This window comes from Thamnophis elegans, chromosome 12 (genome assembly GCF_009769535.1).
Source record: "Thamnophis elegans isolate rThaEle1 chromosome 12, rThaEle1.pri, whole genome shotgun sequence".
NCBI classification, from domain to species: domain Eukaryota; kingdom Metazoa; phylum Chordata; class Lepidosauria; order Squamata; family Colubridae; genus Thamnophis; species Thamnophis elegans.
This window is the reverse complement of record NC_045552.1, coordinates 24,794,985-24,814,246: the sequence shown is the minus strand read 5'-3', so window position 1 is coordinate 24,814,246 and position 19,262 is coordinate 24,794,985. Positions and strand designations below refer to the sequence as shown.

The window sequence follows — 19,262 nt, the reverse complement described above, 5'->3', positions numbered from 1 at the left end:
GTGATGGATTTAAAATCCTCTGGCAGCCCCACTTGTCCATGTCTCTTTGTTTGAGAGATGTGGGTTTTTTTTGCAGCCAAAAAGATGTTTTAAACCAAAACACCACTTTCACCCCTGTTTCCTTTCAAGTGTTGCATTTCAGCTGAGATATGAGAATGACAGGAAAAGTGGTGGGCAGAGAGACCTCGCTGCTTTTGGTAAACATTACTTTCTCTTGCCAATCTGTTTGATGCTATCATTCCAGACCCAGAAATAAGGCACAGCTCCAGCCACCTGCCTTTTTGGTCTGCTAGGACTATGGATCTTTTTTTCCCAACATCAAGGGTAAAATCAGCAGAGCCGAGCGATTGTGGGAAGCTTTTTTTTAGATTTTTAAAGCATTTTTTCCCTGCTACTTTGCCCGAACCGGCAGGGGAAAAATGCTTTAAAAAGCTAAAAAAATAGGTGAAAGTAAAAAAAAAAGTTGGCCTGCCCACCCAGTCACATGAACCCACCACCACCAAGCCACGCTTGGTGGTGGTGGTGGTGGGGGATTAGATACATCCATCCTGTATAAAACATCTTTTACAAAAGTTGATGAAATGATTAGCATGCTATGGTTATATGTTCAAGCAGCCACACCAACCTTATTGAGAAACCTATTTTACAATACCAATATCCACCTAGCAATTTGGAAGTTGGGGCTGAGAATTAACAGACTGAATGGTAATAGTCTATCTACCCTGGGATATGGGTGACCACACTCTTCTTGGAATCCATTCTACGTACCTGGAAAAAACCTGGGATAAGCCACAGAGGCCAGGATGAGAGATGTAAACAAAGACAAACATCTTCCCCAATATAGCCCAGGTAGATGGCTACCTGGGTATCTTCATCGCAACCTTCCTTTTTGATTTGACTTGAAAGAGATGCCTTGGTCAAAAAAATCCCATAAGATAATTACAACCTATGTTAGGTGAGACAACATTCCCACTTTGCTCAGATATTTGTACTAAGGTTTAGATCCCTCTCTCCAAGACCCACATGATTTCAACTACTTCTTCTTTCCTTGGGAGGTAGGAGAAATATGAAGATGCTATGAAGAGACAACACGGGGGAGTTAGAATCCAACCCTTACCCATTCATTGTAGGTTCAGTCCCATCCCTTTCTTGTTTTTAGTGACAAAGCCAAATCTAACAGACTAATACGGAATAGATGCCTCACTTGATAAAAACACAGTTATCCATCTTTATTTTAACGAACCTGACAACAAAATCACAGGTAATGTTTCTAAACCCATGACCAACTTATGTAACTGCAAAACTAGTCTGAATTATACCAAAATAGTTCTGATGCCATTTAGATGAAACATGTGTTGTTCAATCTAAGCCATAGACCCATTAAACATACAACATGGGCAATGGTGGGATTCAAGTAATTTAACAACTGGTTCTCTGTTCTAATATTTCTTCCAACAACCAGTTTGTTAAACTGTTCATAAAGTTAACAACCAGTTCTCCCAAACTGGTAAGAACTGGCTGAATCCCACCACTGAACATGGGTGCTCTATGATGTATGTGCCTCTTTTTCAAAATTCACAGCAATGCCAGTCCTTACAGTTTAAACATGCAGAGTTCTAATTCCTTTTTATATCTATCATACCAATCCAATTCAACATGTATCTACTGTTTGATTGTATTGTATTTGTATTGTATTGTATTTAATAGATTTATAGGCCGCCCAATCCCGGAGGATCCTCATCTGTGATCCTCATCCTTGATCCTCATCTGTGTTCAATCACAATTACACATCTACAAGTGAACCTACACAATTTACTTGGGTGTTGATGTGGCACTCTGCAGTTTCCACTTATAAGCTGAGAAACAGAAGCAGAATATTAATGTGACCAATTTATGTATGAACACAAAGACAGATACGTCTTATGGATCTTTCCTCTCCTTGAAGCCTTATTTCTAGAACCAAGTTCTGAACCATTTGATAGAATGAGATATTTGGGATGTTCCTGGTTACTCTAAAGAAACAGGTTTTCAGAAAGATAGAGAGAGATCAAGACTCAAGAATCTAGCACATCTCCACCTTTGTACATTCAAAATAGATCAGTGTGGAGTACCGCAAGATTCAAAACATCTACTAAGACAAATGCTTGCTTGGTTCCCACAACAGATCTGGCTATAAACTGCCCAACCCTGTTGTGTAACTCTACCCATAGTAGATTAGCTTCTGGTTTCATCTGTTTGACTTTGCTATTTGATCCAGTTTTCTCCACCTGGATTGACCCTACAGTTCAGGGCTCTGGCCTAGTGTCCCATGTGGTCTACATGGAGCTACTTTCCAGGACTAAAGGGGACCTAACTACAGCTTTGTCTCCAGTGTCACACACACCCCTTGCACACACACACACCCCTAAGAGCCATGGTAGCACAGGGGTTAGAGTGCAGTACTGCAGGCTACTTCTGCTGCTCACCGGCTGCCAGGCAGTTTGGCAGATCGAATCTCACCAGGTTCAAGGATGACTCAGCCTTCCATCCTTCCAAGGTTGGTAAAAGGAGGATCCAGATTGTTGGGGACAAAATGCTGACTGTAAACCATTTAGAGCGGGTTGTAAAGCACTGTGAAGCAGTATATAAGTCTAAGTGCTAAGAGCTATTGCAGTCATGTGACATTTCAAAAAAAAATTGTGCACCAAACCAGTAGTAATGCCGGCAGGAACCCACTCCTTGATATGATACATAGCAAACTAAAATTGTTCCAGACCTTCTTTGTTGGTTGTGCAATACTTAGCCCAAGCGATTACACCATTGCTTTTTCAGAGATAGAGCATTGTAAAACTACCTGACTTTCATTCATTCCATGACTGCAGATGACAGTTTGATGGGAGAAACATTCAGACAGAAGCAAGGCTTTCCCTGCTGAGAATCAGGAAGCTCCCCAGAAGCAGAGCAGATCAAAAGAGAATACTTCTCTGTCTTGCCTATTATCCTGTACCTTTGGTTTTTTTTTTTTTTACTTAGTGATAATTGCCCTTTTGCATCAGAAGGGGGATGAAAGCAGACAATTAAGCACTAAATGGGAAATATGACAAGCAGGAATAAACAGTTTATTGAGCGAGGGAAGCAGGCAGGCAGGCAGCCAGCTTCTGTCTGGATTCTCAGATTATCCTTTCAGGTCTTGGCTGCTGGCTATCTTGAGCATCCATCAAACACAGGTACTGGATTAACTTTATTTCCCTAGTGCTCCCTCGCCTAAGAAGGATTTCTTCAGTAGTTTTAGAAGAGCTTTTCCACCAGTTATTTCAGTCTATAATCCACCCATGAGTGGGTTTTTAAGAGAGTTTTAGTCACTGTAACTCAAAGTGTTCTTTGTAGTTAGCATTTGGAAAAGGATCAAATTGGGTTTAGTCAGGGTCTGCGATTGTTCTTATTTTCTTTCCTGGGCTACTATGGGAAGAAGGGTATCACAGAAATAAAATTAGTCAAGGCAGTTACCTCTTAAACCCCAGAATTGAGATCTCTTAATTACTAAACCTACCTAAAGGAGAATGTAGGGGCTTTGGAGGAAAGGTCTCTAAAGTCTAACCTGCCCTCATGACTTTCTAAACCCCAAGTGTATATACTACATGCCCTAAGCAAGATAGATAGATCTTGATTTAAAATGCAATGTGGCATCCAGAAATGCTAGAACATCACTTAGGGTGGTATAACTAGACCTCCAGAGGACATATATAGACAGATGGGTGAAATCTTGCAAGGTAGCCAAGACTCACATAATCTGTTTTCAACATAAAGTCTCATGATATTTTGGCACAGTACAGCATTGTAGATTTGCACAATGGTGACTGCTGCTCTTGATACAAGAATGGTAGCTTCTTCTGAAGATCCATAGCTTTTGGGGATGTCAACAACTTCTCTGTTTGCCAACTACAACTGGGTGAATGAAGTTTGTAACCAGAACCTCCCCTATCAACCAGCTGGTGCTTTCTTCTCCATGCCCTAATTTCAGTTAATCTTCGAAAGCATGAGACCCTTCCAAATCATCTATAGGTGTTCAAAGCTGCTTTGTCTTGTCCTCACTTTGGCCCATTCCCCTAGCAGGAACGGAAAAGCATTCGGATTGGCTGCCCGTCTGACAGCCTAGTATAAAAAAGCTGTCAGAGGGACTGAATCCCCGCTGTTGTTGTGAGCCGAGCAACCATGTTAGCCACTCTGTTAGCGTTAATAAAAGGTTAGAGTTTTACTTCAGTCTTGCCTCAGTGTGTCTGCCGCTGTTCTGGGTACTGAACAATTGGCGACGAGGATGGGATCCATCCCAGATTGAGGCGCTAGATGCGAGTTAGTCACGAAGTTAAGAGCTGTCACTAAACCGAGCTGAAGTCATAAACGACCCTTCCAAATCATCTACAGGTGTTCAAAGCTAGCCTGGTTATGGAACCTCTAGGTTTGGTTTAGTTTTATTCCCATCTCCATTGCACCCAACATGTCAAGCTGTTCACTTGATAGCTTCTGAGATATCCCTTGTTAAACGGGAAAGGGCATTTACTTTCCCTCTGACTTACAAACACAGACCGGTTTCTGAGAAGACCACTGGCTACTTTTTTGACAAGTGATTGTTTTCTGCCCCTTCAGTTCAAATGCAGGCTGGCAATCAAAGGTCAACGAGTCTCCGTGGCGAAATGTTGACCCTTCTCTCTTGCCATATGCCAGCATTCCGGGATCTCCACAGCTTCCCTGGTCAATTTCTAGAAGAAACACAAAGAAAGATACGAAAATAGGGAACATAAAGGAAATCTTTGCATGCAATTTTTTTTCTCTGGCATTTTATTCTTGCTATCATACAATTTCTTTCAATAAGGGTTAAAAAAAACCCCCAAACCTACTCATAATAAAAATAGGTCAGGGTTGTTTGCTTTCATAACGCTTTGGGAAAACTTCTAATATCCTGGCAGAAGTGTTGTACCTTATGATTCATGACAAATGTATCTTATCATTTTATGTACACTGAGAGCATCTGCACCAAAGACAAATTCCTTGTGTGTCCAATCACACTTGGCCAATAAAGAATTTCTTCTGTTCTGTTCTATTCTCTTCCATTTCATTCCATTCCATTCCATTCTCTATTCTATTCTATTCTATTCTATTCTATTCTATTCTATTCTATTCTATTCTATTTCTATTCTAAAGTCAGCTGTAAAGAAGGACCAGTGTATGACCCTCCCAGCTCCTGGCCACATTCTCTACTTAGTCTATATTCTTTGTTGATTTTTCAGGCAATTCTTGGGAAATTAGTCCATATACAGAGTTGGAAATAAAAGAAACGGATCAAAAAATCGGGATTGAAGTAGATGTCACAAAAGACTGCGTACCTGTCATTCTTCTTCTTTTTAAGTTTATAGACTACAAGATGTTGAAGGAAGAAAAAGAAGAAAGACAAATGTACCAAATTTCCCCTAAAGATAAAGCTATTCAAAACTGTCATGTGAATCACTGAAATGATATGAATATTTTCCTTCTGTTCTTCTCTGATTGCCAGGTTGAGGAATTAATACATTGCATTGATAAAATGTAATTTGCTTGGATTTTATTCTAGGGTGTGGCTCAACGCCAAGCATTTTGGCATGCCTAACACTGAATTATGTCTTAGAACGTTGTGTTCTTGGGCTTCATTCAGCCAAGGAATGAGTATCAGCATCCAAAGTGGGAGAAGTGCTACTGACTTGGTACAGGTGCACCTGCTCTACCTGTCAGCACCACCTTAGAAGGAGACACACCATTTCCTGATCTTACATGGTAACTGCAATATTCCCAAACAATGCATGTTTCAATTCAGGAAATGTCAAGGGCATAGAGACAGGTAGAGTAAAGGTGTATATGCTGGTTCTGAAGCACTTTTCCCATTTCAGATCCAAATACCTGCAGATGCCTCTCATCAGGGATGTTCACTGGGTGTGGTCAAAAAGTCAAAATCATCACCAAACAATACCACAATTCCAAAGTTCCACCTGTTTTTTAAAAAAGTAAAAGTTTGCAATGCACATAAAAATAGATGGAGTTTCCATTGTATTATTGTGACAGCTATCTTGTCATTTTTTTAACCAGAAGTGAAGACCTACGTGAACCTTTTCTGCACTGAAACAGGAGCACACACACCAGGGGAGTACCGGAAACTGGAAGAGCAGTTTCCCAGTGCACTTGTGCAAGAGCACCATAAACTGGAAGAATAGTTACCTGGCGCACACGAGTACACTGGGAAGCTGGCCTTCTAGTTTCTGGCATGCACATGCATACCGGTCACCTGGTTTTCCAGTTTCTGGTGCGCATGCAAAGACCAGCTGACTGGCACACATGCATGTGCCAGAAACCAGAAGCTCAGCTTTCTGGCACGTGCATATACTGGCGAACCGGTAGTGGCGGCACTGCGAGGTTCTGCCCACCGACCCAGATGTCATCACGGACTTTCTGCGCATGCACAGAAGGTTCTGCACATGCCCAGACATCCTGCACACAAGGAAAGTGAGTGAGTAGGAATGGTAGTGATACCATTACTGGTAAGCATGGACAAGAAGGGAATATGAGCCCTGCTGCCGTATATAGGATAGGCTGAAGAGACAATTAGAGCAGTGATTCCCTCGAGGGTTTCTATTAGATGATGCGTCCAAAGCTCTGCTTGTGTCACACATAAAACATTGCCTTTTTTAAAAATCATACCCTGCAGTCACCCTGGCCATTTTTCATTATCCAGTTTGCTTTTTGTCATTTGAGAAAACCAGTGTGAAAAATCTTAACTCTCTTTCTCTTTTTAAAATTTCTTTTGAGAGATCTTCTTTAAAGAGAAATGTTGTGTTATTGAAGATTTGCAGCCATCCATTACTGATTTGGACACAAGCTGACTAGCAATAGGCCTTTTTTCCCTAAATAAAATTTAACTGAATCCAGAAAAGTGACAATGCTTTTGCCAAAGAAGCTAGGCACAGAGATGGCAATGACAAAATGACTGGGGGGGGGGAGTGTGAGAATTCTTTTATCCTGCTAAGATGGCCTCATTCTGACAGAAGGTTGAACCATATTGTGCTCTATTTGCTTCTGACATAGCATATTATATAAAAACATTACTATGATTAAAAGTTTTTCCAGGCTACGGTTTTTCCAGTTGCAATATATGGCTGTGAAAGTTGGATCATAAGGAAGGCTGAGCACCAAAGAATGGAGGCCTTTGAACTATGGTGCTGGAGAAGACTCCTGCGAGTCCCTTGGACTGCAAGGCAATCCAACCAGTCAGTCCTAGAAGAGATCAACCCTGACTGCTCTTTAGAAGGCCAGAGCCTGAAGAGGAAACTCAAATACTTTGGCCATCTAATGAGAAGGAAGGACTCACTGGAGAAGAGCCTCATGCTGGGAAAGATTAAGGGCAAAAGAAGAAGGGGACGGCAGAGAATTAGGTGGCTGGATGGAGTCATTGAAGCCATCAGCGTGAGCTTAAATGGACTCCATAGGATGGTAGAGGACAGGAAGTCCTGAAGGAATATTGTCCATGGGGTCACGATGGGTTGGACACGACTTTGCAACTAACAACAACAATGATTAAAAGTCACAGTTAAAATGTCCCGGGTAGTATTATGGAAGAAACACAGCCCTTGTGGATGATCACTCACAAATTTATTTTAATGCAATCCTGCATTAAATAGATTAAACCGGAAATAAAGTTAATATTTTAAAAGATACTTGGCTAATTGGTGCAAGCCTGAACTTCTTGACTACCTAACCAGACTGGTGGTAGAGTTGCCAAGGTTTATGGTTCTAGGAGATTTCAAGTTGCCTTTTCTGAGAGTGGCATCTGGGCTAATGCAGGAGTTCATGGCTACATGACAGCCATCAAACAAGGAATGTGATAATACACTGGATCTGGTCTTCATTCAGATCTGGAATTGGGTGATTTCTCTGTTACACCCTTGTCACAGTCAGATCATTCCCCGGTAGCCATTGAGGTTTTCTGTTGCCATTTCTCACCACAAAGAATTGGGACCTAATTTAATCAGAACTTCACAGGGAGCAAGTACCCCTGACAGGTTGCAGAAGGATCTTGGAGTTGCTCCTGATGGTGTGTTCCATGATCTGATTGAGGCTCTAACTGCTGCCTGAAATAAAAGAGTGGTGGAGGCTTTGGATTGGATCACATCCATGTGACTTCTATCCATCCATAGATCCCACCAGGTGAAAAGATTGATATCAGTTTTCCAAGACAAGACAAACTTGGAAACCAAAGAAAAATAAGTTTCTGCCACTTTTTAAGGTTATAATAATAGAAACCTGAAAAATCTTAATGTATTTTCCCTCTGCTCCCTTTGTCTTCATGAGAACTAGGGAGAGTCATGTCTGAGATGCTTTCTCAGATTACTTTTCTGCCCAAACTCTAATTTCTTTTCTTTGATATTGTCTTGGTTGTTGCTCATGAGTCATAACTTCTGCTCAAAGAGCAGGTGGCAGCTCTAGCCTGGAGGGCCTTTGGTTAAACTTCATATTGTGTACCATTTGTACTTTTTCTCAATCATTTCCATCCTGGACTCATCACCAATGGATTGCTGTAATGTGATTTACATGGGGTTGCCCTTGAAGAGCGTGTGGAAGCTGCAGCTCATGCAAAATGTGGTGGCACAGGGAGTTATGTCTGCTCCTCAATCAGCACACTTTACATCTCTGGTTTGTCAGTTGTGCTGGCTACCAGGATGGCTTTAGGTTCAGTTCAAATTGTTGGTAGGCAAAGGTAAAGGTTCCCCTCGCACATATGTGCTAGTCATTCTTGACTCTAGGGGGTGGTGCTCATCTCTGTTTCAAAGCTGAAGAGCCAGTGCTGTCTGAAGATATCTCCATGGTCATAGCCCAGCATGACTAAACACTGAAGGCACATGGAACACTGTTATTTTCCCATCAAAGGTGGTCCCTATTTTTCTAGTTGCATTTTTACATGGTTACGAACTGCTAGCTTGCTAGAAGCTGGAACAAGTAATGAGAGCTCACTCCGTTATGTGGTACTAGGCATTTGAACCATCGAACTGCCAACCTTTCTGATTGACAAGCTAAGTGTATTAGCCACTGAGCCACAGCATCCCTCCAAGTTGCTGATAAGGAACTGTAAAGCCCTACATAGCATGGGATCAGGATATTAGAGGGATCCCATCTCCCTGGTTACAATTTCATCATGTCTGACAGGGTAGACATGTTGAGGCAAGAAGATAACTTTTTCTGCCATGGCATCCACACTTTTTAACATAAAACCAACCAGCTTTTGGGAAAACTCTGAAAACAGGGTTCTGCCATCATGCTTGGGGGTGAGCTGGTAGTGGAGAGCCTCTTCAATGCCTGTAAGGATGAGCCACTAACTGAACACTAATTTTTCTGTTTTTAATGTGTTTTCATTGAGGGTTTGTTTTTGTTGTTGTTAGTTGTGAAGTTGTGTCCAACACATCGCAAGCCCATGGGCAATGTTCCTCCATACCTTCCTGTCCTCTACCATCTTCCTGAGTCCATTTAAGCTCATGCTTACTGCTTCAATGACTCCATCCAGCCACCTCATTCTCTGCTGTCCCATTCTTCTTTTGTCCTCAATCTTTCCCAGCATGAGGCTTTTCTCCAGTGAGTCCTTCCTTCTCATTAAATGGCCAAAGCATTTGGGTTTCCTCTTCAGGATCTGGCTTTCTAAAGAGCAGTCAGGGTTGATCTCCTCTAGGACTGACCAGTTTGATCACCGTGCAGTCTAAGTGACTCGCAGGAGTCTTCTCTAGCACCAGAGTTCAAAGGCCTCCATTCTTTGGCCCTCAGCCTGTCTTATGATCTAACTTTCACAGTCATCCATTGCAAATGGGAGGGTTTGTAGGCTTTTTAAATTAATTTGGGGGGGGTAGGTGGTTTTTTTTTTGCTATTGCTTTAATTTTTGTGAGCTGCCCAGTCACTGAGCTGAGATTGACAGCATTACAAAATGAATGAATGAATGAATGAATGAATGAATGAATGAATGAATGAATGAATGCAATGAATGAAATAGACAGATATAGAATGCATGGCATGGCATTGTATGACTTTCAAAGAAGAATGAGGAAGAAATTAATCGCTACCTACAGTTATTCCCTTGGGATGTTCCAATTGTACATACTCCACTAGTTTTTTTCCTCTACAATTTATTGTGAAAGGAGGCAGACCATGAACTTTTCATGCCTGTTTTCTAATCAGTTGTCCTTACAGAAAGCTAATTTTGAAGCTTCAGTCATGAAAAGATTCAGAAATGTTTCTCTTAGCTTGGGGACGAACGGAGTAAATGGAATGTAGAATGTCTGCTTAGTGCTAGTCAAATGTTCTGGTTCACTACCTTATAATAACCTGAAGGATAATAACAATAATAGCTGGGTAAAAATGGCAAATGCAGTCTAAACATCTGACTGACTATGCAATGACCCATAATAAAAATAACAATGATGCATTGAAATATCTGCAAGAAATACAGTTTGCCTGGAAGCAAGAACTGGTGGGACCACAAAATAGACAAAGTAATAGAAGCCAAGAAGCCAAAATGCTCTGGGTCTTTGTAATTTAAACAGAGAAGCACCTGTCAGGAAACATACCAGACTTAACAATGGCTGATAAGAAAAGCAAAAGAAATCTGGAGAATGACAACAGAATAAAAGAGAAAGAACTAGAGAAAAAGGGAAAGACCTGCAAATAAAAGTAGAATGACTGTGACAAAAGAAAGCAAAGGTAGTACCATCAGTGATAATTGCCTTGGGTCCAATCCAAAACATCTGCAGCATCGTTAGAAGATCATCAACATTGACAAAGATCACCAGTCAAATGCCAAAGACAGCTTTACTTGGGACATCTCACACCCTGCAACAATACCTTTAAGACCATCAAATAACATCTGCCTATCCTAGGTCCTGGGAAGGTGGTATTGATAGGTAGATTTTAAAAAATGCAAAATGTAGACTAAACATCTGTCTGAGTGCAACCAATCATCATAATACAAAATCTGTGCATTGGCAAAATTTCCACCTGTCAGTGACAAAATGCCACACTTCTTGGATCCACACACATACTATAACGATATATCACAGCATCCTATCTGCTTGGGAAGAACTTAGTGTGAATGGAAGCCAATACCAGGTAAAGAACTAGAAGTTGAGGTTGTGTGCTGTTGTGTGTATAACAATAAAAATAATTTTAGTTAATAATAATGATTTAATTGCTATATAAAATGCTAATGATGAAATGTTTTAGTTTATATTTTATTTTTACATTTGTAATGATAGTATCATTATGTCTACATTATAATATGCATGTAAAATTGTAATAATTTTATTAACAAAATTTTAATTTAAACAACTATAATAAACAACTATATTACATAATAAATAATTAAATAATACTTAACATTATTAACATTATCAATTTATTTAATAATATGTCATCCTGTGACGATACCTTTTTCACAAGTAAACATGATAATATATCTGTCTGTGCATTTAACTGCCATCATCTTCTTCCTCCTCATCAACCATCAACATACAAGGAAGAGAAGCTGATGGTACTTATTTATGGGACTATTTCCCAACTTGTTCTGGCAAGAAGGTCATGCTCGGTTTGCAATTGGCTAAAGAGTGTTGGCCAGCTGGACCTAGGAAAAGATGCTTTTCTGATGCAGCTGTGAGTGTGGCACACACTCTTTGGAGTTTCATTTCCTCTGAGATAAAATTATGTCTGATCCTACTGGCCTTTTGCAAAGCTATGAAAATTTTGTCCAGGCCCGGGTCCCCAGATGTGGCATCTCTTAAGTTTGTGATGGTTATGTTATGAAGTTCAGCTATTATGAGTTTTTATATTGTGCATTTCATCCATCTCATCTAAAATGCTTGCAGGCAAGCATGTGAGATGGGCTAGTTTGTGAATGCAATTCTATACATTTTCTCCCTCTGGCAGAGGAGAGGATGATGAGGAGATGAGAGCAAGAAACAGAGGTATAAATAAGGCAACTGTTGTCTAATATTATGGGGCTGTGATGGTGAACCTATGGCACACATTCCCAAAGTGGCATGCGAAGCCATGTTGCCCAGCATGCACAGCCTTGTCTATTTGTCTTCCAGGTTTCTGATGCACATGCATGTATGATGATCAGCTGTCTTTTGTGTGTGCGGCAATGCCAAAAACCGGTGTGCACAGGCATGCTGGCCAGCTGATTGTCAGGTGCGTATGAGCGCCAGAACCTGGAAGTTCAGGTTTTCCAGAGCATGGCTCTGATGAGCGCACATGCACGCAACATTTTCGCATAACCTTTTTGGCACAGTGAGGGTGACCAAAAGGTTTGCCATCACTGTTATAGGGCACTGAAGATGCCCTACGACTGAAAAACAGGACTGCACAAAGGTCACAACAAGATCATTCTCATTTTTCTATAAAATGGTAAAATGGGAAGCTAGGAACTTTTTGATAAGTACAATTTTTGCCTAATTTATTTCAAAGCTTTTTATCCCAACTTGCTGGAATTCACTTTTACCTTCCTAATTGTGAACTGGGTGTTATAACACCCAGGATTTCATATAAGTGCAACCTGCAGTGAATATAGTCGGTACAAGTTTGTTTCAGAATAATATCTCTGCATTTTGCCGATACAACCTAAGACCTTCAACAGATTTTCAAAGGCTTCAGTTTTCTTTGGACTATATTCTGAAAACAAAAACAACAGGTCTGGTCATTTATGTTTTCCCTTCAACAGAAAGGTGGAATTTCTGAGGGAGAAAAAACATGCCCTGAAAATCAATGACCAAAAAAAGCTCTTGAAACATTGTCCAAACAAATTCAGTGCAAAGGAGAGAAAAATAAGTGTTCTCTATTTTGTAGATAACTAAATGCAGAGCAGGACATGAGACATCCTGTCTGTCAGCTGCTATTAACAGTTGCTGCCTCAGAATAGATTGGGCAAATTTCTCACTGCATAATATGAATGCAAGCAGCCACTGGAAAACCAATACAACCGTCATAGGTATTTGCATCATCTTCCGGAATCTGTGCCCAAAATATACAATGGAAGGGAGGATATGTTAGAAGCTGAACACACTTTTCAGTTTGTGTTGTTTGTGCTAAAAGGAAACATCCAAGGCTTAGAAGAATAAAGGGAAGTGAATATGTTCCACTTCAATTATCATCCTTAAAATATTAGGATTTACCACTAACTTTTACATGACCACAAGCGCTGTCCTAGCTGGAAAGGGAGAATTCTACCTTAAAACATAAATAATCTTCTCCCAGTGGTGGGGTTCAAATAATTTAACAACTGGTTCTCTGCCCTAATGACAAACTGGATGGGTGGAGCTTGGTGGTCATGTGTGGGCATGGCCAATTCAATGTCACTCATGTCGATGGGCACTTCGCCTTAGCTGTTGGGTTAACCGGAGAGGCAGTTTCTGTAAGCAGGGCAATAAAGATTAGGCTAGAAACACCAGAATGTTTCCTTCCTGCCTTCCTTAAAGGATTAGCCCTATAAAGTGGAAAAAAACCCAAGAGATTTCTTCCAACAACCAGTTCTCCCAACTGCTTAGAAAGTTAACAACTGGTTCTCCTGAATAGGTGCCAACTGGCTGGATCCCACCACTGTCTTCTCCCCTAAGTTAAATAATATAAAGCAAACTGCAAACAGACACAAGAGGACAGATTTGAATCCTACAAACCTCACAGCTTGAGGACCCAAGTGATCATTTCAAATCAATATGCATTGCATCAACATAAATAAACACCAGGAAAACATACAAAGAAGCATCATATTGACATTTGGACCACATCCTGTGATGGGAAAAATAAGTTCTCGGATGAATGGAACAACTTAAGACAAATTAAGACATAAAGAATGCAGCCTTATAATATCTGGCTCACAACAGCCAGTTTATCAAAAACATTTCCATTGGAACCAGAAACTCAAGATGCAAATGATACAAAGATTATTGTTGACTGTAAAAACAAAAGGGCAGGAAATAACCTGAGATCCATTACTTTATTACTTATGAATATGTATACATGCATAATTTCTCCTCTTTTCTTTACATTAAAGGTAAAGGTTCCCCTCACACATATGTGCTAGTCGTTCCAGCCTCTAGGGGGTGGTACTCATCTCTGTTTCAAAGCCAAAGAGTCAGCACTGTCCAAAGACGTCTCCGTGGTCATGTGGCCAGCATTACTAAATGCCGAAGGCACAAAGAACACTGTTACTTTCCCACTAAAGGTGGTTCCTATTTTTTTACTTGCATTTTTATATGCTTTCTAACTGCTAGGTTGGCAGAAGCTGGAACAAGTAACGGGAGCTCACTCCATTATGCAGTGCTAGGGATTCAAACAGCTGAACTGTGGACCTTTCTGATTGGCAAGCTCAGTGTCTTAGCCACTGAGCCATTGCGTTCTTTACATTACTGTCCTGTGAAAGTTTAAATATCAGTGTATCTTTTCATTTAAAGGGGTGACTCACTAGTCTCTTGTAGGGTCCCCTCCAGCACACACTGTTTAATAAACACTACAGTGAATCTTGATTATTTGCTTTGGGTCCTGCATCTGGATTCCAACCCTGCAGACTCCTGTTTCAGATCCTTGAAGAAAAAGAGGAAGGAGTGAAAACCCTCAATCTTCTATTTTCACCTTTAAGACTCACTTCTTTAAATGGAGCTATAAGCTCAGAGTTCAAATGGGGCCTTATGCTTTCCAGCTCCGCATCTCAAGGTTCTGTTTCAAAATACTAGACAACACAGTATCAACAGTAGAGCCCTTCATGTTTCTAGGTTCTATCATATCTCAAAACTTAAAATGGACCCCTAACATCAAAAATGTCATCAAAAAAGCCCAACAAAGAATGTTCTTTCTGCGCCAACTCAGGAAGCTCAAACTGGCTAAAGAGCTGCTGATTCAGTTCTACAGAGGAATTATTGAGTCTGTCATCTGCACCTCCCTAACTGTCTGGTTTGGCTCTACAACCCAACAAGACAGACACAGACATAGAGGATAATTAGAACTGTAGAAAAACAATTGCTACCCATCTGCCTTCCATCGAGGACCTGTATACTGGCCAAGTCAAAAAGAGGGCTGTGAAAATATTTACTGACCCCTCACACCCTGGACATAAATTGTTTCAATTTCTATCCTCAAAATGACACTATAGGGCACTGCACACCAGAACAACTAGATACAAGAACCGTTCCCCCCCTCCCGCCACATGCTATCACTCTGCTAAACAACTAATCCCCACAAAACTGTCAATTTATCTACTAAGACTGTGTTGTTGTTGTTGTTGTTGTTGTTGTTGTTGTTATTATTATTATTATTATTATTATCTTTCTTCCTAGTGCCTATTTCTTTCCACTTATGACTACAACCATGTTGCTGGTATCTTTAAAATTTATATTGTTTTATTTGTTTCCTAGTATGATTTGATTGCTTATTAGTAACCTATGACTACCACTAAGTGTTGTATCTTGTGATTCTTGATGACTGTATATTATTTTATTTTTTCTTTATGTATACTGAGAACTTATGTACCAAAACCAATTTCCTAGCGTGTCACATCACACTTGGCCAATAAAGAATTCTATTCTATTTTATTCTATTCACATCCATTCCTTGGTTCCAGGTTATTGTCCCAAGCTGTGTTATGTGGCTAAACAACATTCCCCCCATTGAAATTGGGGTATGACAAGAAAAGGATGCATCAAAGTATTTGAAGATCACAGAAAGTGTTAAGAAGTCAATTTAGTAAAGTATCACTGAAATTTAGTGCATCCTGGAAAGAGTTTTTCACTATGAATACAAATTTTTCTCATTGATGTCTACACATTAATAAACCACTGACAAGGTTTACATCTTTAAGATGAAACAATTCTATCCCAAAGTTGGAAGGGATGAAGTTCCACTTATTTCTGATTAGAAGAAAAACAGAACATTTTATTGTAGGACTAGGGCAGGACTGCAGGTCATCTTTGTGCTTCTGAACTCATGTTTCAGTTTTACTAAGGAAGCTTCATAAACTCAAGGAGAAAAGTGGGGGGAATAAACCAACTTCAGCTCCAGATGGCTAGAGCAAAATGTCAAGCTAGCAATGTGAATTGTTGCTCCCCTTTTAATCTTCACTCCATTAAGCTTTGAAATCGTTAAGAGTTGAATAGCAGGCAGTCTGGAAGAGTGACAGAAAGCAAGGGAAGAAGTGTGGGGAAAGTACAGTAGAAATAATTATCCTGTGCATACTTGACAAATGTTCATCTCAAAGGTTGAGAAACTTAGAATGTTTTTCATGGAGGGAGCCATATTATCTGTCTATTTCAACAGAAACCATTTATTCTCATCTATTTCTTTTGAAAACTAGATGAATAATGAATAACATTTTGGGACAAAAAGCCTGCTCATTCTGCTTGTAAAGCAAGACTTAGCTTGATGCCCATTGTGTCCCTAACAGATTTAAGGACTTATCTGGGCCAACCTGGTTGGCATCAAACCCAGCCAGCACTACTTTACTTGAGACATTTATCTCATGATTCATTCCTTCAAACTTTACACCATAGATCACTCTTGATTAAAGCAGGACTTGGACAACTACTTTTTGCCATGGTCTTGCATGATAGCTACTTCGAGTCCCACCAATATTTAGTGGATAACCTAGTGATGAGGTTGTGTGATATGCAAACACCAAAAACCAGATAGTGTATTCTGAAAATTAACTCAGAGAGATTATTTTTTTCTAAAACCAAACCAGCTCAGGTTGGGACTAAACCAGCTCAATTAACTTTTTCATCAGATTTATTTAAAAAATGCCTGAGCATTCAAAACACTTCAGATAAACAATGCAAGTTATGAAAAAGAAATGAAGACCAGCAGAGCAAATCCATGAACACCAACTAGCAGTCATGACAAAACTCCTTAATCTCACAATAATCTGGGCAGACTCAATCATACTGTAGCTTCAACTAGAAAACTGTAAGCATCCTAGACTAAGCTAAACACAAAATGCTATGGAATTCCTGGAAGCTTATGAATCAGATAAATCTGCCCTCAACGGACACATAGAGATAAACTCCATGTTCACACCATTCAAAACAGATTATTTAAAAGAAGTTTTAAAAGGAACAGACCAGAATACAGTCTCTCTGGCAGCCTATACCCAGGCAAGCAAGGATTGATACCAGGCAAACAATCTAGCAGAAAACAATACCCTAATCAACTCAGGAGAAAATCACACACCCCAATACTAACTGGGCAGGGAACAGGGAACAAACCCTAGGTCTGATAGTATTACCTAGTCTAGCAACAAAATTATCTTCTTTTAGAAGTTTAGTTAGCCCGTCCTCAGCTACTGTTACACTCTCACTATCTTCAATAAGCAGTGCAGCAGCTTCTTCAAGCTTTGGTGAATTGAAGCCCTCAAGTAGTAGTAGAAAAGCCAGAGTACTTTATGATTATGATGCTGCAAACAGCAGTGAATTATCACTACTTTCAGATGAGGTGATAACAATGTACAGTGTCCCTGGCATGGATTCAGACTGGTTGATGGGTGAATGAGGAAATCAGAAAGGCAAAGTGCCTATTACTTACTTAAAACTGTTAAACTGAGTGGTTGGCTTGTATAGAGACTGTCAGTAATGGTGAGATCATATTGATATGCAATTTAACTTTATATAAACCAGATTTAAGTGTCTTCCATGTTAATGTCTTAATGGATGAGAGTAACAAGCATTAGAAATGGGCATTTCTTGCCAGTATTGTTGCATGGTAGATACTGTTTTGAAAACTAAGTTGTTTAAGGGCTTTTTACTTTATGTGCCAAGATTGTTTCCTACATAACTTTGTTTCTATTAGAATTTTCACTAATAACAGTTTTCTGCTTTTGAGTACTGTGAACCTGAAAGCAGGGAAAACAGTTTTCTACAGAACTTTTCATAATGACAAGCCTCTTCAAAATAATAAATTGTTGGGGGAAAAAAGAAGTTTAGTTAGCCCAGTTTCATAGACATATCCATGAGATGGCTAACTAGGCTGTAGCACTGACTTTGATTAATCTCAGAAAGCTAGCCAGGGTCAAATTTAGTTGGCCCTTTGGTGGAAGTTTCCAGAAAAACCCAGGATTGGTGATTATATTAGGATATTGAAGAAACACCCAAGAAGGTATTACAATTAAAATCTACACTATAATTGGCGAGAAAACAGCATAAACATGCTTGAGTAATCAAGGACTTTATTTGAACTTACAAAGTTTCTTATATTTCCCATCCTATAAAAATTTTAGGATAAAATTTTTGGTGAGATGTTTTTCTTCTGTCATTGTAGGAAGAAAAGTATATTCAATCTATCTTAAGTCATCAAAGACCATTTTTGACACTGTCTACAAAATGTAGGAGATATTAGGAAATAGAGCAGAAAAACAACTAAGCAGCTAAGGACTTAAGATCCTTTTCTTTCATTTTTTTTTCTGCTCCCCAGTAATACTTCTGAAAGTACTGCTTTGCTGCAAGGGCTTACAAGAAGGCAGTGACAAACTGCTTCCATAATGCTACCATATCCAGAATATCATCAGAAGTACAACTCAACTCAAAGGATACTTTATTTTTTTGAAGGATTTAATCAGTGGATTCAATAAAGTAGACCCTATATTAATGGGTGTGTTTGTGCATATCAATCTTGGCTGCATTTGAAAAACTTACCAGAACCTGGTTGGTTCATCGATGGGAAACCTGAAGATAATACTAGAGCAGTGGCCTCCACTTTGGCCATTTTAAGACTTGTAGACTTCAATTCCCAGAATTGAACTAGAGCTTATGGTAGGACGAAAGTTTTAAAAAATCATTGAGAGAGAAGACACTGACAATCCATTTCTTTATTGCTGCCAAGAAATTGCATGAATGCATCCAGGAGATGCCCAGATAAATGGCCAAAGCTCAATAGGTCTAGAGGGGAACTATGTTGGGGGGGGGGCAGTCCTAAAATATGTATGTTGGCTTCTTGCCATCATGATCTTTGATTCTCATAACCTCCAGCAAACTTTAAGGATCATCAAATACAGCTTGTGGAAATCTCACTGATCTGGTTCAAATGATAGGAAGTTTGCCGCAGGGAAAACAGGTTGCATGGCTTGCAAACAGAAACAAGTTATGTAGAAGGAGTGCTGATGCATGCTCATGTCACAAGATGAAAGGCTGCTCTGAAATACATGAAAGTGTTCATCGTCCTTTCTCCAAGATCAGCCTTTTGAATAATCCACGAG

The 19,262-nt window shown here is 39.8% G+C and overlaps 1 protein-coding gene across 1 annotated transcript in view; it reads right to left on the bottom strand.

The window, feature by feature from the left end:
• Positions 1-19,262, bottom strand: part of CSMD2 (CUB and Sushi multiple domains 2) — a 735,331-nt gene that overhangs the window by 311,465 nt on the left and 404,604 nt on the right. Inside the window, exon 12 of the mRNA XM_032227842.1 lies at positions 4,554-4,736. Coding sequence (XP_032083733.1) covers positions 4,554-4,736 — 183 coding nt within the window. The remainder of the gene's footprint in view (positions 1-4,553; positions 4,737-19,262) is intronic.